Source organism: Prinia subflava, chromosome 2, assembly GCF_021018805.1.
Source record: "Prinia subflava isolate CZ2003 ecotype Zambia chromosome 2, Cam_Psub_1.2, whole genome shotgun sequence".
NCBI classification, from domain to species: Eukaryota; Metazoa; Chordata; class Aves; order Passeriformes; family Cisticolidae; genus Prinia; species Prinia subflava.
In genome coordinates, this window is record NC_086248.1 from 5,298,797 (window position 1) to 5,324,773 (window position 25,977).

The 25,977-nt window shown below is 43.0% G+C and overlaps 1 protein-coding gene across 4 annotated transcripts in view; it reads left to right on the forward strand.

Moving 5' to 3' along the window:
- Positions 1-25,977, forward strand: part of RUNX2 (RUNX family transcription factor 2) — a 156,156-nt gene that overhangs the window by 33,236 nt on the left and 96,943 nt on the right. For 2 of the 4 annotated variants that reach the window (XM_063423624.1, XM_063423640.1), the window contains exon 4: positions 21,298-21,471. The exons of the other annotated variants lie outside the window; for them this stretch is intronic. In XM_063423624.1, coding sequence (XP_063279694.1) covers positions 21,298-21,471 — 174 coding nt within the window. The remainder of the gene's footprint in view (positions 1-21,297; positions 21,472-25,977) is intronic. 4 annotated transcript variants of the gene reach the window in all.

Consider the following 25,977-nt stretch of genomic DNA (forward strand, 5'->3'; position numbering starts at 1 on the left):
CTGGTACAGCCAAGCAGCAACTGACGTCTCCACATCCCCATCTTGAAAGACTTACACTTCACAGAGAAACAGAGAAACTTATTAAAATTGTAATTTTTGAGAAACTAGACTTAAATGTCTTGTGCTGTTATGACTAGGGCAGTGAAAGGTTAGTAAATGGGAAGGAGAAGGAGAGAAAATTGAGATAAATGAATGCCAATAAAGAAGCAATGTTGCTTGTCTCTCTTGGTTTGTTTTCTGCAGGAAGACACCAGAAAATAAAATAAAGAAAGAACTAAATTGGATTATGTTTGTAAGGAATCAAATGTAGAAAATGAAGGCAAAGGAATATGTGAACATTATTTATTTGTGCTGCTAGCTGATAAATTGTTTCTCTCTTAGCTGATCCATTAAAAGCCAAGGATCCAGCATGTTTTAAATGACTGTTTTGATCACATTGATTTAAGTTCAGTTATTTCTAAGGCACGGGACAGAGCAGAACCTGAAGTGCTTTAGAATCTACCAATAAATTCTAAGCAGTGCTAATGGAAAGAGACTGATATCTAACAAGCCCATCATTTAGTTGACGAAATCAAGATTCGTTGATGAAATGTTCAATTAAATTGTTTTTTCCAGTATTGATAATTTTTTGTAGACCTCTGTACAGTGCAGATAAACACTTTTCCCTGCTTGAGAGGATTTTGGCTTTCCAGAAGAATAAACCAGTAATTTTGAAGTGCTACAAGTTATGTAGTATGTGACAGAGTTCCAGAAGCATTTGGACAATGCTCTTTGGCAGATGGTGTGACTCCTGGTCCTGTACAGAGACAGGAGTTGGACTCAGCGATCCTTGTGGGCCCCTTCCAACTCAGATCATTCTGTGATTCTGTGATTCTGTGATGTAGGCAGAAACTCTTCCCAGTGAGGGTGGTGGGGCCCTGGCACAGCCTGGCCAGAGCAGTTGTGGCTGCCTCATCCCTGGAAGTGTTCAAGGCTGGGTTGGATGGGGCTTGGAGCAGACTGGGATAGTGGAAGGTGTCCTGGGCCATGGCAGGGGTTTGGAACAAGATGGTCTTTAAGGTCTCTTCCAACACAAACAATTCTATGATTCTATGTCTTTATGATCTGACATGGACAGGAAATACCAAACCTGCATATAATATCTCAGGTAAACAGGCATCCAGCGTGTTCAAGTGTGGGAAAAAAGCTTCAGAGGTTCCATCTTAAAGAACCAGGTTAAGTGGAAATCCCCATCAAGATAAGGAACCAACTGACTGTGCCATTACACAAAAGATGGAGGGAACACTGGCATTTCCCAGAGTTTTGCCTCCAGGGCATGGCAAAAGCTAAGGCTGTTATTATTTGTGGTCAGAGATCTCATTGTACTTTCACCAGCATGTTCATGTTGGGCGGTGAACACCAGCTAGTACAACTTTACATGGAGGAGTTTTCACTGCTGCTTCATGTTATTAGCATGTTTTGATCTGATTGATGAGTTCCTGATTTCCATGCAAAATCCCCAAACTACCTGATGTGATTCATTGGTGAGGACAACAATTCCTGCTGGTGGTTTTTAAATCACGAGTGTTTGGTTTTTTGCCAAACTAAGATTGAATTTCTTTAGATAGTCATGGTCTTGCATATTAAACAGGTTTCTGTGCAGGGTTGGTCATACTTCTCTATGTCAGACTGTGAGAGAGAAAGTGCATTAAATACATTAACTCATAATACTCCAAAATTAATGAGTAATGCTTTTGGAGGGCTAAAATTGTCTCAAGGAAGAAGGTGATATTCCATAGGATCATAGAACTGTTGTTAGAAGGAATCTTTTTTGGTTAAATGATTTCAAACTGGACCTGCATCTTTATAAACCAGGTTGTATCTTTGAACTTTCAATTAACCTATCAGAAAGCTAAATCAATTTATAGAGTGAATCAGTGCACTTTTTGAGTGCACTTTTCCCTTTTTTTTCTTTTTCTTTTTCTTTTTCTTTTTTTTTTGTCCTTCCTTAAAACCTCAAAACCACGATGGGTAATTCCCCCATGATCCACTTAAGGCATTTGTGGTGTGTAGTGTGAAGAGCAGGCACAGCTCGCCAAACCCCGGCACTCTTATCCTTTCAAACATTTTCCTCCTGTTTTGGCGAATAACACAAGCTGCTGCCCTTCTCCCCACAAAACCAAAGGCCAACTGGAATAGCTGTATCAGCCTAAATCTCGCTTCTCTTGAAGTGGGAGTTTTGCCATAAACTCAGAGGAGAACTGGATCTGGCCATTCCTGCTGGGTGAAAACCCTGTCTCCAGTTGCCACAGCTCAGTTGACAGCAATTCTTCCACTACGGAGCCGAGACACCTTATCAAGCATGAAAAACTGACAAATAGTGTTTAACCACAATGATCACCACAGGAAACGTTGGCCTGAAATTTCGGTTTTGTTTTGAAAACAGAGGATTTGGGGGAGAGAAAGAGCATTGTTAAATCCAGCTTGGATCAAAATACGTTTGTAGCTTTTTTTAGTGTGTCACAGAAAGACAATGCTGTTGCTGACGTCTTCAGTGGTTCTTTGCAATGTTGAGAGGCTCAGTCAGAGCATTTTGCTCAGATGTGGAACACAAAAAGCCTGTGAGCTTAGCAAACCAACCTTATTTGGTTGTATTAGTAAGGGCAGTTTGATAATGGTCAGTACACTTCTGTAATTTTATCAGAGGTGCAATAGCTTTGCAGCAAGGTGTGTGACCCTGGTGGACAAACAGCTGGACATGAGCCAACAGTGTGCACTCACAGCCCAGAAATCCAACTGTGTCCTGGGGAGGAGTGGGCAGCTGGTGAGGGAGAGGATTCTTCTTCTCTACTCTGCTCTTGTGAGACACCACCTGGAACACTGCATCCAGCTCTGGGGTGCAAATCATTGGAAGGGCATGGACACATTGAGGGCGCTCAGAGGGCTTGAGCACCTCTGCTGTGAGGACAGGATGAGTTGTTCATCCTGGAGAAGAGAAGGCTCCAGGGAGACTTCACTGCAACCTAGCACTTACAGGGAGGTTGTAAAAAAAGAGGGAAATAGACTATTTTACACAAACCCATAGTGATAGGACAAGGGAGAACAGTTTTTAACTGAAAGAAGAGATATAGATTGCATATGAGGAAGAAATTCTTTACTCAGAAAGTAGTGAGGCACTGACACAGGTGGCCCAGAGAAGCTGTGGCTGCCCCATCCCTGGAAGTGTTCAAGACCAGGCTGAATGAGGTTTGGAGGCTTCCTGGTCTAGTGGAAGGTGTCCCTGGCCATGGCAGAGGGGTTGGAACTGGGTGATTTTTAAGGTCCCTTCCAACTCAAACCATCCTATGGTTCTGTGACTCCATGGCTAGGAAGGGATTTTTCAGTACCATTTGCCCAGACTTCAAACAGGAGAAAATTCCCCAGAGCTTACAACACAAAGGGATAAAACACGGCAGGGAATGCAGAGAGGAGACTGCCCTACATATGGCACTGTCAAGAGCTGAGACAAAACCTCTGCCTTGCAGCAGAGCGTCCTCAGCCCGTTCCACCTGCAGAAACCTGAGGTAGCTTGCAGGCACCAAGCCGAAGAACTGAAAAATGGATTTTACTATTTACATTACCATAATTTATCTGTAGCATAATGTTGAAATTGCCACTAGAAAAAGATTAGAACCATGTTTCCTGCTGGGTTTCCTCGCTGCTCAGGCCACACACACGCAGCGTGTGCCATTAACCGTTGCAGAGCTCCCGTGCCCGGCGCAGGAAGGTGCTCGTGCCGTGGCCTCCAACAGTAGCAAGATTTGCAAACCTTCAAGAAAACAACCCCCTGCACCATTCAGTCATGCCCTGTGGTTTGCTGCTGGTATTTACCTGATTTCTGCTCTGTTCTCATTGTCCTGGTTGATTATTTCTTGCATTTACCTTTTTGATCTGAAGCAATCAGCATTTTACGCTATGAAAAATCCTGCAGTCCTGTGAAAAACTTGTTCCCCTTCCCTCACCCCCCTTGCTGCCTGGAATTGTGTCTTTCTGACACCATAGACGGATTGGCACACTAAAAGTATGTGTGTGCTTTCCTCTGATTTAATTGGATTTGCTTGTCTGAAATGTAGTATGTTTGCTAATTCCATAAACGAGCTACCGTAACTAAAATCAGGCACAGTTGCCCAAAAAAAAAAAAAACAAAACAACCAAACCAAAAAACAACAGATTGCATTTTAGTCCAAAAGGGATATTTCCATGGTTTAAGGGTGGTCTCCATTCTCCCTTTAAAATGTTCTTTAATCACTGTGTGTCTTGGTTAACATTCCTGTTTTGAGTATTCCTGTGGTTTGCATTCAGAGTTGGATAGGTGATGTTTTAATACACATTTTATTGTTTCTAGTCAAAGCAGTTTCATTTTCCCTGGATTCTTTACCCACTGTTGATTGAAAGATTGGAAGTTTTATACTGCGATCTCACTAGTTGGGGGAAAAGATCTGCAGCCCAGGGTGGCTCTGAAAAAAACATTCTCAGAAAACTCTCTGCATTTTTCTTGTAGCACAACCCAACACTGAAACTTAAAGCCGTATTTCCATTTCCTTGTACTTGATGTGGGGCACTGTATTGTACTTATGTCCTGTGCTATTTCAGGGTCAAATGTGGGAGGTAAAAAATTGTGTAGGAAACCTCAGCAAAGGGACAAATTTTCCTCTGTAGAGATATGATTGATTCTTTGCTGTATTCTGGAGGCTTCTATCACATTTTTGCTGTCTACCAACCAAAGGAATTCATGCAGCAGTCAGATGCACGCCTTATGCAACACGACAGGTGCTAATCTTCCAGGAAATTCATCTTACATCCCACCCATTAAGGGAATTTTATGTAAAAATGGTTTAATGTCTCTTTAAAGGTGTCAGCAAGCATGTGAGGACCACACAGCTTGGGTTCCACTGCAAGTAATGGAGTGAAATTGTCTGCATAATTATTTTGGTTGGATTGAGAATCTGCAGCCCTCTCTTGCTGCAGGAAATAAACCTCTGTTAAAACCATATGGCAGAATTCTCAGAAGAGATGTGAGTACAGGGCCACTTCTCTTTCACATCTCTAGGCAGAGCTGGAGAAAGTTATGTTTGTGCATAATTAATCCTTCTTTTTCCTTGTGAGCAGACACAAAAATGTCATTTTTAGCACGTGTGAGGGTGGTGGTGTGTTTGTTTGCACACACACACAGATCTACTCTCGCTTTCAGCTTACTGAAACAGTAAGAACTGGGGCTGCCTTGGAACAAAATCAGAGCCACGGAAGGAATGTACCGTCATGTGTACACAGCAAACCTGCATAACTGAGAAACACATCAGGATGAGTTGTGCTTAAATTTGGGACAGGCAGCGGGACTTTCAGAGACCACGGCCAATGGAAGGGTGTTGCCTGGCTTTAAATGAGGCCACTTAATGCACACGCGAAGGGAAACACAAAGGGCAGGTTTTAATTACAGTGCACCTTGGAGCACAAGTCCTGTGAGGAGGGTGAGGGAGCTGAAAGGGCTCAGCCTGGAGAAAAGGAGGCTCAGGGGGGACCTTACTGCTCTCTACAACCTGTGACAGGAGGCTGCACCCAGCTGGGGGTCAGCCTTTTCTCCCAGGCAACCAGAGACAGGACAAGGGGACACGTTCTTAAGCTGTGCCAGGGAAGTTTAGGCTGGACATTAGGAAGAAGTGCTTCAGAGAATGGGTGATTGGGCATTGGAATGAGCTGCCCAGGGAGGTGATGGAATCACCGCCACTCAAGATGTTTAAGGAAAGACTGGATGAGGCACTGTCATGGTCTAGTTGACAAGGTGGTGCTAGGTCTAGTTTGGACTCGATGATCTCAAAGGTCTTTTCCAACTGAGTTAATTCTGTGATTCTGTAAATGCCAAGGTGTGAAAATTTCAGAGTTTAGTACCAGTTCACTCGTCTTAACTGTCAAGTGAACAAGCCATGACCTCCACTTTAAATTCACCAGCAACAGTATGCATCTGTTTATTTTAGTGAGGATTTATACCCCAATCAAAAAGAAAGCAAGAAACATAATCAAAATTTAAGCAGGCAGTAATACCAGCCATTCTCAAATCCGTATGAAAAAACTTTATCACATAAAAGCAGAACAGGAAAAAAAACTTTTCAGTTTCAAATCTGTGTGATGTGCTGGAAGCATATTACCCCCACACCTAGTGAGAGTGAGGGTAGGGATGGATGTCCTGTCCAGACGATGCCATGAAATATCAGTATCATGGAGAAGGGAGTGTATATTACAAGACATGTAATTTTAAACCAGTATCGTGTCAGAAATGCTGCCTGTTGCTGGGGGTTAGGCTTGACAGCAGATACCCTTGGCCCACTTAGTTTGGCCATCTAAATCCATCAGGCATTAGAAACTGGGTTCAGTCCTAGTGTAACGTTGGTCCTTTGATGAAAGGGGATTGCTAGCACATGGAATCTTTTGTCAAGGAAGGAATAACTTGTTTTGATTTCAAAACTGGTCAAGGATGGAGACACTGACAGCCAAACTACCTTGTGCTGCCAGAAGGAGAATAATCCCATAGACCCTGTGGGAAGCTGAAGTGAAAGGACAAGGAATGATCTATCCTACCTGGAGAAGAGCTAAAAAACAGATTTCTTCCTTTTTCATAGTGCTGAGCTCTCTGCAGACTTTTGGTGAAAAAATCACTCTTTTTAAAGCTTTGACTTCCTCAGAGTTTGTGTTGAAGCTGGAAAAAGTTTTCCATTCCTCTTTTCTGTTGTTGCCTTTTTACTTCATTTAAATTGGTTAAGACAGATGAGTTTTGCTTATTAAAAAAACCAAGGCAAGGCACCACTAGAAGATATCCAATTTCTTCAACATCACCAGGGTTGCTCGTTTTACTTTTCTTGGACAAAAGGGAAGAGCACTTTGCGTTCTATTTTCCGTCATTCCTTGATGGAATTAAATCTGGGTTGTACTTACAGAAGAAGGAAACTCTCCTATGTAAGCCTTGTCCTCTAATCCATGGAGCCAATGGCTGGAGTGTGCCTTATTTTCTTTGTGTAAAAAAAGCAAACAGTGGGACTAAAAGGTAGACTTGAGAGCTCGTACCTAAATTCCATAGCTGAGGGATCAAGTTTTGGTCCTGCAGACACAGAATTGTAACCATTACAGTGGAAGCAGCTATATTATTCCTTAAAATGAGTCACACAACATTAAAATCAAAGCAAATACTAAAATTTGAATCTGTACGAGCTGTAAAGTCTTTAAGGCCAAGCTGTTTCCCACTGAAGGTGGTGGCAAAGCCTCTCTTCATGGCTCTGGCAGATGGCTTGGGCCCCAGACAATCCCATTTTTCCAATTGTAGGGTCATACATTTTTATCCTCTGAATTAAATGAGGATTTGCCACCCGCACAATAAAACCCAAAGAAAGAAACTTGCTTTAAATAGAACGAGCTATTGAGGTGATATTAATAGCACAGGGATAATGAGTATTTCCAGAATTTAAGCACTTCAGTGTTATTTCTGCCTGTTTTAGTAGAGCAGAATAAAATATCCTTGCCACTCTTGCATTGCAGAGATGGTTTCCTCTGTTGCTCTGTAGTGGGCATCCAAACTTAATGACGCACCAAAATATTAATAAAATAGAAATTATTCGAAACACCTGCCAGTGATGATCCAATATGTTCTAACATCTTTCCATGCTGGAAGCATGCATATATATATATATATATACATATATACATACACACACAGCTGTATGTATGTGCTTGTGTACAACTTTGAAAGCCATCAACTACACAGCTGCCCATTTGGACAACTTGTGTTTTTTTATAACTAGGCATTTACAGCTTCTGTTTCTTGAATTTTCCTTTTTTTTTCCAGAGGACTGCACCCACAGTGTCATAGAATCACAGAATGGTTTGCATTGGAAGGGACCTTAAGGATCATCTTATTCCAATCTCTCTGCCATGGGTAGGGCACCTTCCACCAGACCAGGCTGCCCCAAGTCCTGTCCAGTGTTGCCTTGGACACTTCCAGGGATGGGACAGCCACAGCTTCTCTGGGCCAGGGCCTCACCACCCTCACAGGAAAGAATTTCTCCCTAAAATATAATTTAACTCTCCTCTCATTCAGTTTAAAGCCATTTCCCCTTGTCCTATCACTCCAGGTCTTTGTCCAAAGTCCCCTTTCAGTCATGCCCAAGCAGAATCCTGTTTATCAGTGAAAAAATATAGTTAGAGCAGGGTAAAAGTAAAGCCTGTGACCTATAATCTACTTTAAAAACTCCAGTTGGGGCTTGTGCAGGTCAGGGGCCTGGTGACAAGTCAGTGGTTTCCTTGTCTCATATGCTGTGTCTGTGTCCTGTGTGATGACCAAAAATTAATACCCTTGTGTCAGCAAGGGAGACTCATGAATTCCTAAACAAAACCCAGGTCCTTCTTGGACTGATCTCTGCCACGCTTTGAGGAGACCCCCACCTTCTACTCAGCCCGATGTGGCTGGAAGCAGTAGGTGTTTGGTGTTCCTGTGTGATGAGCTCCCTGCAGAGCAGCCAGAGCTGTCGGAGGGCACATCTTTCCCGGAGCTGTCGGAGGGCACATCTTTCCCGGAGCTGTCGGAGGGCACATCTTTCCCGGAGCTGTCGGAGGGCACATCTTTCTTTCCCGCAGCCTTTCCCAGGCTGTTCCCGGTGTCCCTCCGCGCCGTTCCGCGCTCTCTGAGCGGCATCACCGCTGCTTGTGTTGGCCGCGCTCCAGCGCCGCCTCGCAGCGCATCTCCACCGCCAGCATTCCTGGGGATTTGTTACCTTCTGGTGGCCAAAGGCGCAGGCAACCGGGGCAGGGGGTGAGATTTATGCTCCAGGACTCTGTTTTCCTATTGTTTTTAAGTTCACGGGAGGCTCCCCGTCACTAAACAAACTTTAACAACTGTCGGCAGAAGGGTCAGCTCCCTGCCAGAGCCCGTCACAAAAAAATCTCACATTGCTGATGGCCAAACGCGGTTGTGTCACTCCCCTCCCTCCCCTCTGCCCGGCTGGGGCTTTCATAGGAGGCATCACCCCTGAGCAGGTTGAACACTTGGCTGAGGCACTGAATTAGCAACTTGCAAAGCCCATAAGGACAGGCTTAACTTTGGCCAGCAACGTGCATCTCATGAGATTTGGGCATGATGCTAATAAGCAGCTAGTCTTGGGTAGAGACAGCCATCCTTAGAGCTCAGGGGGTTGGTGTGAGATGAATGTATGCAGGGATGGATTTTCTGTAGCAAGGATGGGGTTTGGGTTCGTGTAGCTCACAGCAGAAAGGAGCTTTTCTTTCCTTTCCACCAAAAAAAACCCCCAAAAAACCACCCAAACCCCAACAGAACTAATTATGAATTAGCACTTTCAGGAAGAAATAATATAAATAATGAGGCTGTCTTGTTGAAAAATCCCAGGATTTTATAGTCCACTGCATTGAGGAGTTGTCTACACTCTCATAGAAGACATAGCTTGTACAAAACCTTTGCTTCTGGGTTTAGGGTTTGGGGGTCTTCCCCAAGAAATTTGTCATTTTGGTGTCTCTTGTTCTTCACACTTTTAACAAATGAATGGCCACGGCTACTCTTTGTGGGACCATCTCTCTTAGAGTAACCAGCAGACACACAGATAGGAAAGCAACAACCAAAACCAATCATGGATTAGGATCTGGACCTTCACTGGGGGTTGCAGGAATACTCTCAAGAAGTGGGTGTGAAATTCTAGTTTTACTTTGGTGTGAATTCATCAAAAACTAGTGGGCACCCAGAGTCCTGATCTCCAAATTAATGGTGAAGTCAATCTTGTAATACCACAATGAGGCAAAGAAATGATCATTATTCTGAAGTTAGAGCTGTAAGAAACCCTGGAACAGAGGGTTTAAGACCAGCATTTCCAAACCCCCACGGATTCTCTGTAGTCAGGAATAGCTGAGCACACATTGCCTGCATTTCGCTGTGCCCTTTCATGGCAACCCAAGGTCCTGAGCTCTTTGCAGCATCAGGCCCTCAGTTAGCAGGAGCTGCTGACTGCATGGACAAAGTATTGTGTACGTGACTTCACCCAGCACAGACAATCACTCAGCCCCGGAACAGCAGGGCTAAAAGAAACCTCAGGCGACCTAGTCCATTTTTCCTCAGAGGAAGTATTAGATATACTTAGATCATCACTGACATCTGTCCAAATTTTTAAATCCTCCAGTACCGAGCCTTCCACTTACTTACCAAGTCTGGAGTTTGTGGGGTTTTTTTCCTTTATACTTAAAAAGGAGTTTGCTAATACTGTACATTAATCTCTTAAATCTCTTCTACCTCAGCTGAAGGCATCTTTTTCTTGTGCTGTTCTTAGCTGACACAGAGATCAATCGATTACCATTTTCTGTAGAAAACATTTTACTCTTATCATGTCCTTTCCTGCTTGTCTCTTTTCTAGACTAAACAAATGTATTTCCTTCAACTTTTCCATGTTGCTCATGCTTTCTGAATCTGTTATCGCTCCTGTTGCTCTTCTCTGGACTCTCTCTCATCTGTCTGCATCTTTCTTAGAGGGTGGTGTCCCACACTGGATAAAGCAGTCCAGCTGATGTCTCACCACTTCTGAGCAGCCTGTAATAGATACCTCTATGTCTTGTATGCAGCATGACCATTAATCTTTCCCAGAAATGCATTTACTTCATTTTTTTGAAAAAAAACCCCAGAATGCCTTATTGACTCGTATTCAGCTTGCAACTCCCAGCCACCCCCAGATCTCCTCTGCAGTGCTGCTGGTTAATAGGTTTGTCATTGTGGTGCATTTACCTTCTTGCTCCAAAGTGTAGCACAAAACACTTAAATTTTACTGATGCCACTTTTACTAATGACATGTCAAGCACAATTTCTCTTCCTTGCTAAGTTCATTCTGAATTCTGACCTATTTCTCCAAGTTTCAAAAGGTAGAGTCTGAAGGCTTTACATTACTAGAAGTCATCTAAAGATTTTATAATTGTGCTTTGTATTGCATCATCCAAGTTACTAAAGGAAGTACCAGCTATTAATTGGCTGAAGATGTATAAAACACTTTCCATTTCAATATCAGTAGTAACAGTGGGCAACTTTGTCACACCAAACCCCCATCCATTCATCCTCTATGGCTCTGTTTTATCTTTTATTTCATAAAATTGTAGAATGGCTCTGGTTCAAAAGGACCTTAAAAGCCTTAAGAAGTCTCATTCCAACCCCCAGCCATGGGCAGGGACACATTCCACTAGAGCAGTTTGCTCCAAGTCCCATCCAACCTGGCTTTGAACACTTCCAGGGATGGGACACCCACAGCTTCTCTGGGAAACCTTTTCTATTATTTCACTACCCCAGAGTAAAGAATTTCTTCTTAATATCTAATCTAAACCCCTCCTTTTTCTTTCTTTTGAAGACCTGAAAGCAGAAGTTAATCCATTTCAGCCTCCACCTGAGCCAGAAATGCCCCTGCTGGCATCGGCAGGGAAAGGTGGAGCATAACAAGGGTTAAAAACTGCGAATCACCTGCAGGATTGTTGGAACATCTTCGGGCCAATGTTTCTTCTCTTAAGCCCAGCTGCAGTGTTTATGTGCTGCTTAAGGCTGTCCTTCTTCAGAACTTGCACATCATGTAGGTGCTTGTGCAAGAGCTCTGAGTACACAAAAAGTTGAATGCCTCATGTAGCATGAAAGTTGCCCCATAAACCCACTCATTGCCAGCAGCACCAGGCATTTTATGCATTTGCAAGTAAAAATACAAGCAAAGAATAGTGTTAAGCGTAATTTTTATTGGGAAACACCAATTCCTTATACCTTTCAGGAGTAAGAAAGGGAGGCATCCATCAAACTGTCATTACAAATTTGATGCCACAAACCTAAGCTCATGGAGCTGCCAGGAATCTGTAGACCTTTTAAAGGGTACGCCTGTTTTTGACATTCAAAATAAAAAATCTTTATAGATTTTTGTGGAAAACACTGATGGGCCAGCAGCTAAATGACATTTTTCAACAGTCAGACAGACTCCACACAAACTGAATAGATGTCCAGTTTTAGAAGGACAGGTAATTACTTTCTGTGCTATGCCCAGGAACAGAAAATACTTGGCCTGTTTTACTTACTGAGTAGGAAAAGATGTTTGAGGGTGGTTGGTTGGGTAGGGTGTTTTTTTTTTCCTAAAGGCTGCTACATCCTGGCTTCTGCCTCCATATAGCCTGAGTGTAGGTGCCCTTTATATAACAATAACTTGATACTACTCAAAATACTTGGCACTGCAAGCAGGGGAGTGGAATGCAGTAAGAACACTTTAGCAGGTCTGAGGGTGAGTAAACTCCAGTAGTTTTGGAAGGAGAGGACAGTTTTCAGTGTACCTCTCTCCCTTACTTGGCATTTGCCGACAATAAGAACACAAGGATTAACATAGCAGACTCCGTTTATTACACTTGGGTGGATAAAGCAATTATCTGTCTATCACGGCTGTAGTAAATTACGCAACAGCATTAACATGGGTGGATACGTGGATAAATGCTACTCTGCCACAGAGGGTGCTGATACACAAGATAATCCTTCAAGCTGAACTTGTAAAGACTGTTTTCTTTCAGACTTTAGATCATGTTACCCACCAGTGTAGATTGAAACGGCATCTTTTTTTATTTTTAATCCCATTTTCAGGTTTCTTTAGCCATCTGAGTTGTATTAGCGAGGTTATTTTAGAAATATCCCGCTTTATTCAAGTTTAAACAGTCTGCTTAAAACCTGCTGCATGGGTATAAACACAGTAGTTTTCTAACACAGCAAAACAATCTGTTGAAAGATAGCAAACACACACACATCCATCCATTATTGCTTAACTGTTGTGTCTTCCATGCCTGAATTCCCGCTGTAACCGCAGCGTTCGGCGTGCGGTGTGCCCCTGGTTTGGGGGGTGTAAAACAAAACCAGAAATGAAAATGCACCTATTGATGTCTAGAGAGCAGTGCAGCATCCGAGAGCTCTATGCTAGATTTAAACTAAGCGCCTTAAGTCTGGTTTAATGGCTGTGTTTACATCATCCATCCCCCCCTCATTCTTTTAAAGTAATCAGGTTTCACAAGCGTTAAGAAAACCATCCCCTCCTGCCAGCTGGAGGGAAGCCAGTTCAAGGAGATTTTTTTTCTCTCCCCCCCTTTTACCCCCTTCTTCACTATGATCTTTACTGCCTGGTGCTGCAGCAAAGAAGCAGCAGAAATTGGTGGGATAGTTGCAGGATAGATCCGTTCTTGGCAGGGTAGTGGGGGGGGGAACTTTACTTCTCAAAGATTTTGCTGCGATCATGAGGATAATAAATCAGAATGAGGAGCTCTTGAGCTTTTTGGGACTGCCCTTGCTCTCCCTCATCCCTGCTTCTGAAGAAAAAAGGGGGAGGAGGAGGGGGAGAGTGTAACAGATACCAGCATGCAAAGGGAGCTAAGGCAGGGACTGAGACTTGCGTGACAGTCTCTGTTTATATGAGTTGTCTTTAATGTCTCCAAGTGGCCATGCCAGCAATGTTTAGCTGGTTTCCTGGCACACATGCACACAGATTCCTTTATGTTCATCAAGGATGGATAAAGGTGAAGGCAGAGCATTGTGGCACAAGGAGGTCCCACCTGCTCCTTCCCTGATCTGGCCTGTTTGGGCTGATGGTCTTATGGCGAGTTGCTCAGATTTGCAGAACAAGCTTCAAAATCCTAAACAGAATTGCAAAGTTTTTCAGAAAGAAAAGAGAAAGAAACTACCCCACCAGTGCAGCAAGGGGAGACCTGGCTCATTCACCTCGAGTACAGAGTCAGAGCAGAGGGCTGCACGAGTCCTGCAGCTCTGGGATGGATTGGGGGGTAGGAGGGAACTGGTGCAAAAGCAAAACCACTCGAGCCCTTTCCTGCTCAGCCTGTCCTTTTTCTCAAGCACTGTTTTGATTTCCTTTGTTACATCTTCCAATTTTGCTGCTTTAACACACCTTTCCCTTTCAGTGCCTGGCCAGCTCAGCCTCTGCCACCTGCCCCCATCAGTCCCTTGGCTGTCAGATGAGCAGCCTGGAGCCCTGCTCCAAGGAGGCATTTTTCACCTCTCTATAGAGAAATTTTGTGAGCAGGAGGCTCCTTTGCAGCTGTTGCAGTTTGCTGAAAACCCTGGCCTCTGGGTCTACCTTTCAGCTGGGTCTGAATTTTAGAAAGCACTTTGTATCCTCAAAAGCTTCAGAGCCATTCCCGCAGGTACAAAGGGACACACGTTACAGCCCCATGGGTCATTTCTTCTGACCCTTCCTGCCCCTTCCTCCCTCCAACCTACTCTTTTTGTCCTGTGCTGGGCGGGCTGCCCACGGGATGAGCAGACAGGACATTCCCTTTGCTCCCAGTAAATCAGTGGGGAGATGACCATCGACACCAGAGGTGCTCCACAGGCTTGACCTCAGCGCTGAGGTTCCACCCTCCCTCTGCCTCTGCTCACCCAGGGTAGGAGCCACAGCTCTGGGGAGATGCTAATGTCACTGGTGCCCCCAGGATCTGGATCTGGCCCTTTTGGACCCAGACCAGCAGTCTGCAGAGCAGGGGTCAGGGAGGAGGGGCTCCTTATTAGGATTTTGGCAAATGGATACACATTAGATCTGTTTCACAGGAACTGAGCCCCTCCACAGTATGCATTCATCTGTCTTTATTTATTTCCTTTTCTCTGCCGTAGTTTCAGGTACAGGCCTTAGCTGCTTTGGGTAAAAAATATGCCTTTTTTAAGAACAAAAAGAGACAGGGGCTTGTTTTCTGCCTGCGCCTGAGTGACTCCTGTTGGCACGAACAGGCCTCTGTGTACAGTCAGGAGAATAGCTCCCAGTCTAATGCAAACCGGTGCCCTCAGCTATTTAAAAAACAAACTTCTTTTTTTTTCCTTCATTGAGTGAATTAACTACAGTTACTGCACCTATGTAGCTCCTTGTTTTATGAACTATAAGAACCTTTCCTATGCACAGCCTATGGCCTAATTATGTAATTATGTCTCTTGGGTGGATTATATTTTTCTTCTCATAATTGTGTCTTTACCTAAGAGACTGGAAGGGTTCCAAGCTTTCTCCTTTCCTGAGCAAAAATTGTTTGGCTCTTGTGTTTTGGGGTTTTTTCCATGAACTTTGGATTGGATGCATTCAGTAGGATTGGTTGGGGAGAAACCAGCCCTGGATGACAATTTGTCACAAGACAAGGGACACAAGAGGGACCCTCATGACTTTCTCCAGAGGTTTTTTTTCCTTGCAAAGAGCTAAGGTGAATCTTCTGGACTTCTGGTTTACGGCTCCTTTATTTTTACCTCCAGTGCATAGATTGACTCTGCTTTGGAGTGACATCTTGCTGCAGTAAAGTATTGTCTGAAACTCGTAACAGAACAGTGAATATTTTTTGCTTCATGCTGAATGCTCAGCATTATTCAGTCCCTGCACAACAGCTGTTAGGAAGCCTTAGGCTCAGGTCTCATCTTCTTTACTGAGGCTTAACTGTGGGTCCCTTGACTTCAGCTTTATCAGCCTGCAGCTGAATTCAGTCAAACCCATACTCATTCAATCAAGCCACCTTCCAGTTACCCTTGATCCACAGGACCAAATGGGATGAAATGCAGGTAGGCCTGCAAAGAGAATGTAAGGAGAATCTGTGATGAAATTCAGAGGACAGGTAGCTTGTATTTTTTATAGTGTGAAATTGTCTTCTACAATGTGTATGCAGAAGAGTACACACTGCAGTGTACACTGGAATGCTGCTGGTGTTCCAGTGTTAAAAGAGAAAAAATCAGAGGGCTTGTCTCAAAGACATATAGGGTTAGTAGGAAAGAATATGCCCATTCTTTACCTTTTTAAAGCACTTCACCTTTGGAGAACAGTGGGAATAATCTAAACTTGAGTTCTTGGTCTCTGTTGTGTTTCTCTCAGAGTCAAGAGACAGAGGTGCACATACTACAAATTCAGAGGTCATAAGCCAGGTGATTCTTCTTTCTGCTACCCCTTAACCTGAAGAAAAGTCCCTTTTCTGGTGGGTTCACTGAACCCAGAGCTGTAGAAATCCTTGGTTACTAGGCCTTGAGTTCAAAGAATTGTCTGCCTTTTCCACCTGCAGTCATTCCATGGAATGACTCCAAACTTCATTATCTTGTGCTGAGCACTTTTGAGACATAGAGCAAATAGAAGCCATAGTGGCATTTCACAATGGGTCATCACCCTCTATTCCACTTGGGATGTCCCAGAAAATGTCTACAGCAGGTGACAGCCCAGGCTCTCACTGCCATGACCTTTCTATCATCCCTTGGTTCTTTTATGGAGAGACCTGGCTCCCACGATAGTTTTCCATGCTAAGGCAAAACCAGAAAAAGATAGAACTGGGTGATGACTGAAAATAGCTAACCCAGTGGAGAGTGATAAAAGCATCTGCTGAAAATCTGGTAACCAGATCTTCTGGGTGCCAGGAAAAAAAAACCACACAAAAAAGCTGGTGGGTGGTGTACACGGTACAAAGAAAGGGAGTCCCTGAGTGTCAGCATCTGGCAAGGCCACGTGTAGCATAATCTGATTAGTTTTCAGTTCCACACCCACAAGCTGAAAGATAAAAAATGCACACCCCTCCTCCCCGAGGAGGTAAAAATCTTCAAGCATCAACACCACATTTGCATTCTGCAAGTCAGCCTCTTCCACAGCCCGATTTACATCTTGCCTTCTCCAGCAGAGCAGTGGAAGTTCAGTGATGAGAGACAAGCTCACGTCCCTTTCCAGTTACCACATCCAGCAGACTCAAGATTGCCTTGCTTTGATCTGGGAGACAGTCCTTTGCTTAGTTTAAACTGAAACGATTAAGCTGGAGATGAAGACTCCTCACATCTTCTGCCATGCCTGGGATGTGATAATTGAACATCAGCTTCCTTGGGCCACACAAACACGTTCTGAGGCCGTGCTGGGCTGGCGGGCAGAAGCAGCAGCACAGGCATTGACTGGCTGTCTGCAATTTTCACTGACCCTATAGCACTCTCAGTACTGATTTCTGGTTTGATTCATGTAAAATGGCCAAAATTGGCACTGGAGAGGATGATTAATGACAACATTTCTGTCTCCAGAAGCTTATACTCAGGTTGGTGTTTGACTTGAAACAGCTGAGTAGTGGTGAAAGATCAGAATATTTCTTGTTATTTTGGAGCAAACACTGGATTTCTGGTATCTAGCATGTTTTGTACTGTGCCAGCAGACAAATCAGAACAGCTTGTTTAGCTCTTGACTACAAACTCTCAGTTTTTCTCATCTTTCCCATCTCCTCACCTGTGACCTGATCTTTTCCAGTGACCACTGGGTCCTATCCTTTGTCAGAGACTCATGGGTCAGCTTTAATTTATTTTTGACAGCATTTCACATCCAATACTGTTGATGTTCACAAGCATTTTTTTTCCCCTCCAAGCCAAATCTTCTTCATCTTTGCAACAGAGCAACAGGCACTAAATGCAGTGTAGCAGGCATTGGGGTAGCTGTAACACTGTTTTATTCTACTCTTCACATAGCTTTTATATTGCTTTTTAATGTACTCACTGCTGCAGCAGATCGTGGATTCTCCCTCAGCTATCCACACTTGCTACCCTAATCTTTTTTCCTGAAATAAAATTACGCCTCAGTACTGAGGCTGAGGAATACAGCTTTTCTTAGCACACTCCCCTGGGATCAGGAATTTCTCTGTCAACGGACACATACATCAATGAGAGATGAAAAGCAGCTTGTGGAATGAGTTTTAAACATGTATCACATATTTCATTGCTGCTGCTTATGTGCTACTCAGAAGGTCTTTTTAGAGTGTTTTCAGCCCATACCTCATGGCTCCTCCATACTTAACAGGATTTTTTTTTCCCTGCACAGAAATCAAGGCAGGACATTTATTTAAGTTGCCCACATGCCTTTGTGACCACCTCCTGAATACAAAGGTTTTGTGGAGTTTCCTGCCTATTTTCAGTGTGAGCACGTCTCAGCCTTTATCAAAGCAGAGTAACACATAACGTGCAAAGCTGCAATGTCATCTTGTCTCCCTGGGATATTTCACTCAGGGACTGTGGCTCTTTCTGTGCATCCCTTTGTCACAACATGACTCCGTGTTACAACCCTAAATTTTATATGTCCAGAAGGGGAAGGCAAGCCTGCCTTTGGCCCCTTGCTGGTTTCTGGGGACTTGCAGTTCCATTGATGCCTGGGGTCTTCCAGATGTGCATAGAGCTCTCTCTTCCCTACTTTTTTTTTTTTTTTTTTTTTTTTTTAGCAGGGGGGAAGTGGCAACACCCAAACCCACAGATCTATAGATCATTTCAATTCAAACAGATGTGGAAATATGTTTTCTTCTTCCTGTATGCCCCTACTTTTTTTCCTCTCTTTTTTTCCCCCTTTTTTCCCCTTCCTGTCCTAAAGTGCTGTTACCCAGATCTCTGCTATAATACACATAATTAAGTATAAATTCTCTTCTAAGAAAGCTGTGTATGACCAAACAGAATGTGATGAAAACAAGGCTGAGGGTTATCTGGCACAGGTTAGTGCAGAAGTGGAGGTGATCTGTATAATAAGTTATTTATTGAATTACCTGAGGACTGTTTAAATAGATTATGCACCAGTTTGTTAGTGGTTCTTTAGTTGAAAGGTCACTACATGAACATAGCACAGAGTTTTTTCTACAAAAATTCTAAAAAAACCTCATTTTGGGAGCGAATTCATTCCAGCTAAAATCAACTCTGGTACGTAAGACCAGAGATGAGCCGATCACATTTGCCTTATTTTGAGACCTCTTGAATTTCACAGAATCCCAGAATGGTTCAGGTTGAAAAGGGTCTTAAAGATCATCTCATTCCAACCCTCTGCCATGGGCAGTAGGAACCTTCCACTGTCCCAGGTTGCTCAATTTGTCAAAACATGATCAGGAATGAGCAGGAGAGAAAAAGGGTGGGGAAGGAGATTTCTTTAAAAAAAAAGAGTGGAAAATATGACTGGCAAAGGAAAAGCAAATACATAAAAATTATGGAGGAAAAGAAGAGGGAGAAATCCCAAGAGAATACTGACTGCATGTGTATGTGAAGGTAATTTCTTCAGATTTGGCAGCACCCACCTTGTACAAATCTAAGTTTTAATGGATTGAGAATATAATGCTGAAGACTAGATCTTGGATGTGACTCTGTTAATTAAGCTTCTGTTATGGAGTTTTTAAAAGCCCACCAAAAATCATCCCTATTTAAGGTGGTTGATACTTTCTGAAGAGAGGAGTAGGCACCCATGGCAGCTCTAACATGGAGCAGAACATTCTCCCTAAGCAGAGGGCTCCCGCCTACCCCATCCTTTTAGACTGAGTCATTATGGGGGAGAAAACCCAGACTTCAAAGTACCAAATTATGGGTCAGCTAATTAATTTTTTAAAATTGCTAGAGAAGTTTCTCCAAAGTTAAATCCCATAAAGTTTCCCCTCATCTCCCAACCTGAATCCTACTCTGTCTAGAGCTATGATTTCTCTGAATCCAGTTTGGATTTTTTTAGTTTGGATATTGCATTGCCTGTGTGTCATGTTGGCACTCTGGTACCAGTTAGACGGTGTGAACCCATGTACTCAGTACTGTGGTGAGAATTACTATTAAAAAGCATTTTTTAGCAGTGGTAGCCTGATAGTTCAATCTCAAGATTCACCGGCCTCATTTCTGCTTCTAAAATAGATTAAACAGTATTAGAATTGATTCTATGGCCCAAAGACTGATGGGACAATCTTCCCATGTCTGCAGAGCTGACCTCTTGTAGACTCCACACAGATGGCTGTATCCATACTGCTGAGGGACAACACGGATTTTCTCAAGCCAGTGGTGATTATTTGGAAGGGTTCAAGCCTAAACTCTACCAGGGACCCTTCCTATTTTTAAAAGCATTGAAATATCCCCCCAGCAATTGCTTGTGCCAGTGCCCCAGCGCTGATTATAGGGATGGAGGCAGATGTGGTTCTGGGCTGAAATCCAGGGGTCTGGGCCCCACTTTCAGCTCTGCCAGAGGCTTTTTGTGTGACCTTGATCTGCAACTTAGGGTAAGCTTCATTCCATTTAACGTTGACTAATGATGAGGGTGTCTAATTAAACCAGTCATGTGTGCTGCCTCTCTGATCATAGAAGGAAGAGAAAGCAAATTCAGGAGGTGAATCATGCCGTTTTAAGGCGAGTGTCAGAGACAAATGAGATTAATTGCCCTCTGGAAGTAGCTATTTCTTTCCATTAACCGAAGAGGAAGTCTACATTAGAAGAGTTTAGACTAGATGCCTGATTTATGGATGGCTGAAGTTAAGTAAAATTAGTCCTGTCCTTAATCTCTATGCATGCCTGTTCCTCCGTGTGCTGAATGATAGAAATAACACCTTCTGCACCTCACATTCAAAGGCAGCATTGGACAAGGAGCATCCTTTGGAAAGAAATTAAACCTAGCAGCAAAACTACAACTATTAGAGAAACAAAGCCCTTGCTCTTGAAATATCTCAATGACGTCATGAGCAGGACCATTGGGGACATCCCAGTGCTTTTGCCATTTCCCCCTTTCATATTTTGACAGTGAAACACCCCTAAATGAGTGTTCCAAATATATCCAGGGGCAGCTGGCCTGTTTTGGGTGAGTGCAGTAGGAGCACTGAGGAAGGCTGACCATGCAAGGGTGTGTAGGGCCCAGTCCTGGCCAGCAGCCTTGGAAGTTTTCCTTGGATACTGCTCTTCTCAACTGACAGGGACTAATTACTTTGTGGAAAATCTCCTAGAGGAATGAAAGCTAATGACTAACTACTACAGAGTTAAAAAAAAAAAAAAAAAAAAAAAAAAAAGAAAAAAAAAGGGAGAAGAAGAGCTTTTCATTCTCTTAGCAAAAAATCCACAACATATAAACCAGGCATGGAATAATTGTCCCAGTTGATAAGTTGTATGTACATATGAGGCTTGCTTTTGGAAGGGAAAGTTTGCCTCTTTAACTACCTTGGGTAGTTAAAGCAGCAACAGAAAAAAAAAGACAAAAAAGTCCTTGTGTGAGTGTCCTGATAAGTGCTTATTTTGATCCAAATTGTAGTATGTTACATGTGTATGGGCACAGCTGTGCTTGATAAGGCTTTCACCAGCACAACCATGTCCAAAACAAAACCCCCTCACAATGTTTCTGTTATTGGGGGTACCAATAGAAACACCTGAGATACCTGTAAATCCATTAAATCTAACAACAGGTCCTTAGAGACCATTTTGGGTTTTTTGGGGGGTTGTGTTAAATTACTAAATCTTGTTATTAACACTTTTATTTTATGATTTGCTGTTTCCAGGGCACAGACAGAAGCTTGATGACTCTAAACCTAGTTTGTTCTCTGAACGCCTCAGTGATTTAGGGCGCATTCCTCATCCCAGTATGAGAGTAGGGGTCCCGACCCAGAGCCCACGGCCCTCTCTGAACTCTGCACCAAGTCCTTTTAATCCACAAGGACAGAGTCAGATTACAGGTAAGAGACAGAACCATAGGTTTGACTTGCACAGGCATTGGTAGCAATTGATAATGGATATTTGTGTCTCAGCTGCAGTCAAAGAGGCTGTTACAGAGTTGGGGGATGTTCTCCGAGCAAAGCTAGGTGGGAAGTGGATTTTTCTATAGTGCTTGAAGCTGAAAATGTATTTTCTTCTTCTTTTTTATTTTTTTTTTTTAATATCTTTTTGCCATAAATCTAAAATAGTCAATCCAGGTCATCTGAGTAGGGATCTGGTGAAATTCTAACTGCCACATTGCTCTGCCTTCTCCGTGTTGCAATAGTACCTTTAGTGTACAATAGAATGAACATTTGTATTCAGCCTTGTTATTTTGCACTCGTGTTAAGGGAAGCAGCCAGCACTTAATGGTCTTTTTATCAGAATAATAATACAATCTTCTCACATGGTGGTTTCCTTCCACCACCAGTGCTGACCACACTTACAATAAGTGAACTGAGTTACGGAGAAATCTCCAAAGGTTGCTTGTGAAGGTTATATGCAACATTTATGATTGCACGCTGAGAGAAATCATAAAGCATCCACCATGTATCACAGATTAGAAGGCTGAAATAAGATGTTCAACTGCAGCTAGGCCAGAAGTTTGCAGCAAAACTGTGAAACCTATAAAATAAACCATTGTTGTTTTTTCTAAAGTCAGAGATGGTTACATTTTTCAAAAGAGTTTCCAAAAAACTTCTGTCTAACTTTGGGCATTTCTAGATTCTAAATTTGTGCTGACATGTTTGTGTCTGTTCAGGATGTAAAGAGGTTTTACCCCTGACCAGTTGTTAAAAATGTCGGAGACCTTCACCTAGATGCAAGTCTGTCAACAAAGCTCTTGGCTCAATGCCCTGGACAGATTTAATACTCACTTCTGCTACAGCTGCATCCACAGCAGGGTCCTTTGCCAGCATTATACACCAGTATTCCCTTCCTGGTAAAGCACTCCTAGTATAGACATAGTCTTTGAGTCAACCTAGGAAGATTTCTAGTTTCATGTTTCAAGTGGTTTTGACATGATACCAGCTGAAACTCAGCGGTTTTAACAAAGTGTTGTGGCTTTCTTCTTCTTTCTTTTCCTTCTTTTTTTAAGTTCAACTGGTTTATTAATTTGCAGTGAGAAAGAGAAGTAAATGAGTTAATTTGAACCCAAAGCACTCAAGGAATCGCAACGAAAAATTGTTCCCATGAGTTGTGGCAAAATTCTCCCAGATCTAGAAGTCCAACTTTAACTAGTGTAAAATGTTTATAATACATTAAATATGTTGATTATGCCCATTACTTGGTACCTGCTGCCCCTCAGCTTCCCAGAGCAGGTTTTTTTGGCATCATATGAAGTCAGGGCTCTTGTGCATATAATTTTCTGGGAAAGAACTGCCGAACTAAAACACAATATTTTTTTCTAAACAAGTCTTCTCTCTAGCATTGTTTGTAGACATAGTTCCCGAGAAAGCAGGGGGGAAATCCAGGCTATAAGCAGTTTTTTTCCTTCTTCCTTGTGCCTCCATAGTTTACCTATTGTGCAACACTATATCTAGGAACGAAAGAGGGTGAAATTCTTCCTGACCCCATCTGGTGATCAGCTTATGCCCTGAAGCGCAAGAACTGAGATCCCCTTGTAATTTTCTTCCTAACTAAGTGTAACCTCATATGCTGCTCTCCTTCACATAAATGCCTCCTGTAGAAAATGTTCTGCTGGCTTTGATTAATAGACTACTTCTCTGCCTCGTTATGAGGCGGCAGCAGCATTTGCAGATCTGGGAGATGAAAACTTCAGATGATCCTTCAATAAGCCTGACTGGAAACAAAGCTGTGTGGCATTCCCTGCCTTCTCTGCAAATTTCTCTGCAAAAGGCAGCAGCTCAAAGCACCAGCTGAGACTTCATCAAGAGAGGGAAGATATGGTGCTGGTAGAGCAGAGGGAAGTAAGCTGAGCTGAGGGATGCAGGCTGTATTTCCCTTGTGGATTATGTGCTTTTAGTGTTGGATAAATTCAAGGTTATAGCATACATTATAATTCCAAATTGCTCTCATTTCCCCCAAAAGGGTGAGGACTCTGTTGTGAATACATGCTCTGATACAGTATTTCTAATGTTGTTTCCCACCCTGTCCTCCTCCTCAGTTTAGAAAAGTCCAACAGCCAGCTCTCCATTTGCTCTCAGGTGGCCATCCCATTTAATTAGGTGATTGGTGTGAGCATGTTACAAAGGTGCAAGCTCTGGGAACTGCACTGGCTTTCCACCAGGCTTTTGGGTGCTCTTTGGGACCTTGACTAGAATCTGTAAAGCTCAACGTGCTCTGATGTTCCACCAAAGTGTTGGGATGCTTTTTTGCAGGCAGTCCCTGTTCTGGGATCCTTCTTGTGGGATGAATGGGCATTCTTTGCTACACAAATCATGTCAAGGAGAGATAAAGGTGATGCCATGGACCAGGCACCCTTTGATCGGGTGTTGAGTGGGAAATTGTTGGACATCCCTCTGCTCGGTGTGGTGGTAGGGAGTGAGGTGCTGGGGCTGTCCTTCAACACCAGTTTCCTTGTTGTAGTGGAATACTCAGAATGCTACTGGCTTCTTAACATAAGCACTGCCTTGGGTATATTTTAAAAGGGGAATAGACCCTTCTGTCTGAAAAACAGGATTTTTTAATTACCTTTATTGGAATTAACCAAGCATTCCTTTAGAAATGCCATGGTTTCATTATCTCTTTACCCAGTTATTATTTAGGGAAAATAATAAATTTCTAATAACTAGAACAGTAAATACTGGTTTCCTACTCAAAATCCATGTTATTGCTAGTAAGCACATCAATGTCTTGCTTTCTTCCACTTGAGTTCTTGCATAGCTATTGCATGATTAAACAGACATATTATTTAAAGCCTGGCTCACCCACACCTGAGTCTGAAAGAACTCAGCACTTTAGGGTTCACTTTGACATTTCTTTTCTCTGTCTAGGTTGTGTTTATTTTCCTGGAGTATCAGAGTACAGGTTGTACAAATCACAGCACAGTCCTTAACCTACCACAGGATCGGGCTGTGGCAGGACAAGGCACAGAGTTGCCCTTATTCAACATGGCATTTTAACTAGGATTCAGCAAAAGCTACATTGAAGGGTGATTAAAAAACAAATGGTCCAATAAGCAGCTGCCTTTGCTGAAGCAGTGCAGATCCAATTTGAACCCTGCTTGCTGCCCGTAAATCAGGAATCCTGTCCATTCACATTTGGCCTCTGGTATATTTGCTTTTTTTGTTTTTTTCCCCTTTCCCTAACGGGCTCGTGCAACTTGTTCATGTATCCAATTACATTCCTGTTCAGACACTGAGCTGTTGCATCAGTGTTCCAGTATGAGACAAGGAAAACTTGTTTTTTTTAATATGCAGCTGTGAGGATTGGCTTCTGTAGGCCTGGAAAAGCCACGGGTAAAATGGCAGGAATGTGGTCAGTGTGAGGACCCCATCGGCTGGGCTGTGGGGACAGCAAAGTGGGAGTTAAGTGAGGTTTCATGCTCCATCACCACTGTGGCACTGGCTGATCTATAGGCAATAGTGACTTTCATCACTGAAATAACAGCCCTCAAAGGCAAGTCCTGTGAAACCTTCATTTTTTCCCTTTTCCTCTTCCCCTTCTCCAAGCACTTCAGCACTTTATGCTTCCATTTCTCATCACTTTTAAAGCAGATTTAAAGTCTTCAGAGCCAGCTTAACAGGAACGTAGTGAGGGGATACATCTGCACTGGCAGACAGCGACTGATTTCAGGGACACTGCAAACTGAATCTGCAAATTGATTGCATCCTCTGGTTGACTGGCAAGTTGCCATTGTTGACCTCCATTTCATAAAGCTTGCATCCCTCTTATTATTCTTTTAACTTCATTTCCCTCTACACTTCTTTTAAAACTTTGCCCACTGGCATGATTTGTTGAGGTTTTTTTTTTTTATTTTATTTCAAAAATATGACTCTTGGAGGGGTGGGAAGAGTGACGGATTTAGAGGTTCTTCAGGCCAAAATCTGGTCTCAATTACTTTTCTATACATTGAGGTGTAACTCCATTGGATTTGATTTTGTTGATTGAACTGGGCAATTCAGATGAAGCCCTGGGATTTTAAAGATGGCTAAGAAAGGGTTAGAGAAGGGAAGAATGTTGTGTTTTGCTGTTGTTGTTTTGCTGAGGGGATTGGTGTTACAACAATAGTTGGGTTACTCATGCAGAAAGTCATCTTGGCTTTGTTAAGATCAGAAGTGAGGATATTTGCTCTAAGTGTTTACCAGAGATAGCTCCAGACAGCTTGTTTTTTACTATTGGCAGTAACAGTAATCCAACCAGCAGCAGCCAGAGCTAGGGCTGATGGCTGGGTTTAAATAAGAGTGTGATGCATGTGATGTCTGGGTATTATAGACAGTACACCAAGGAGCTGCCAGCCTGTGATCATGCTCTAGTCATGTAACTCAGCTTGGAAAAAGGGTGATTTTTTTTTTTCCTATAGAAAA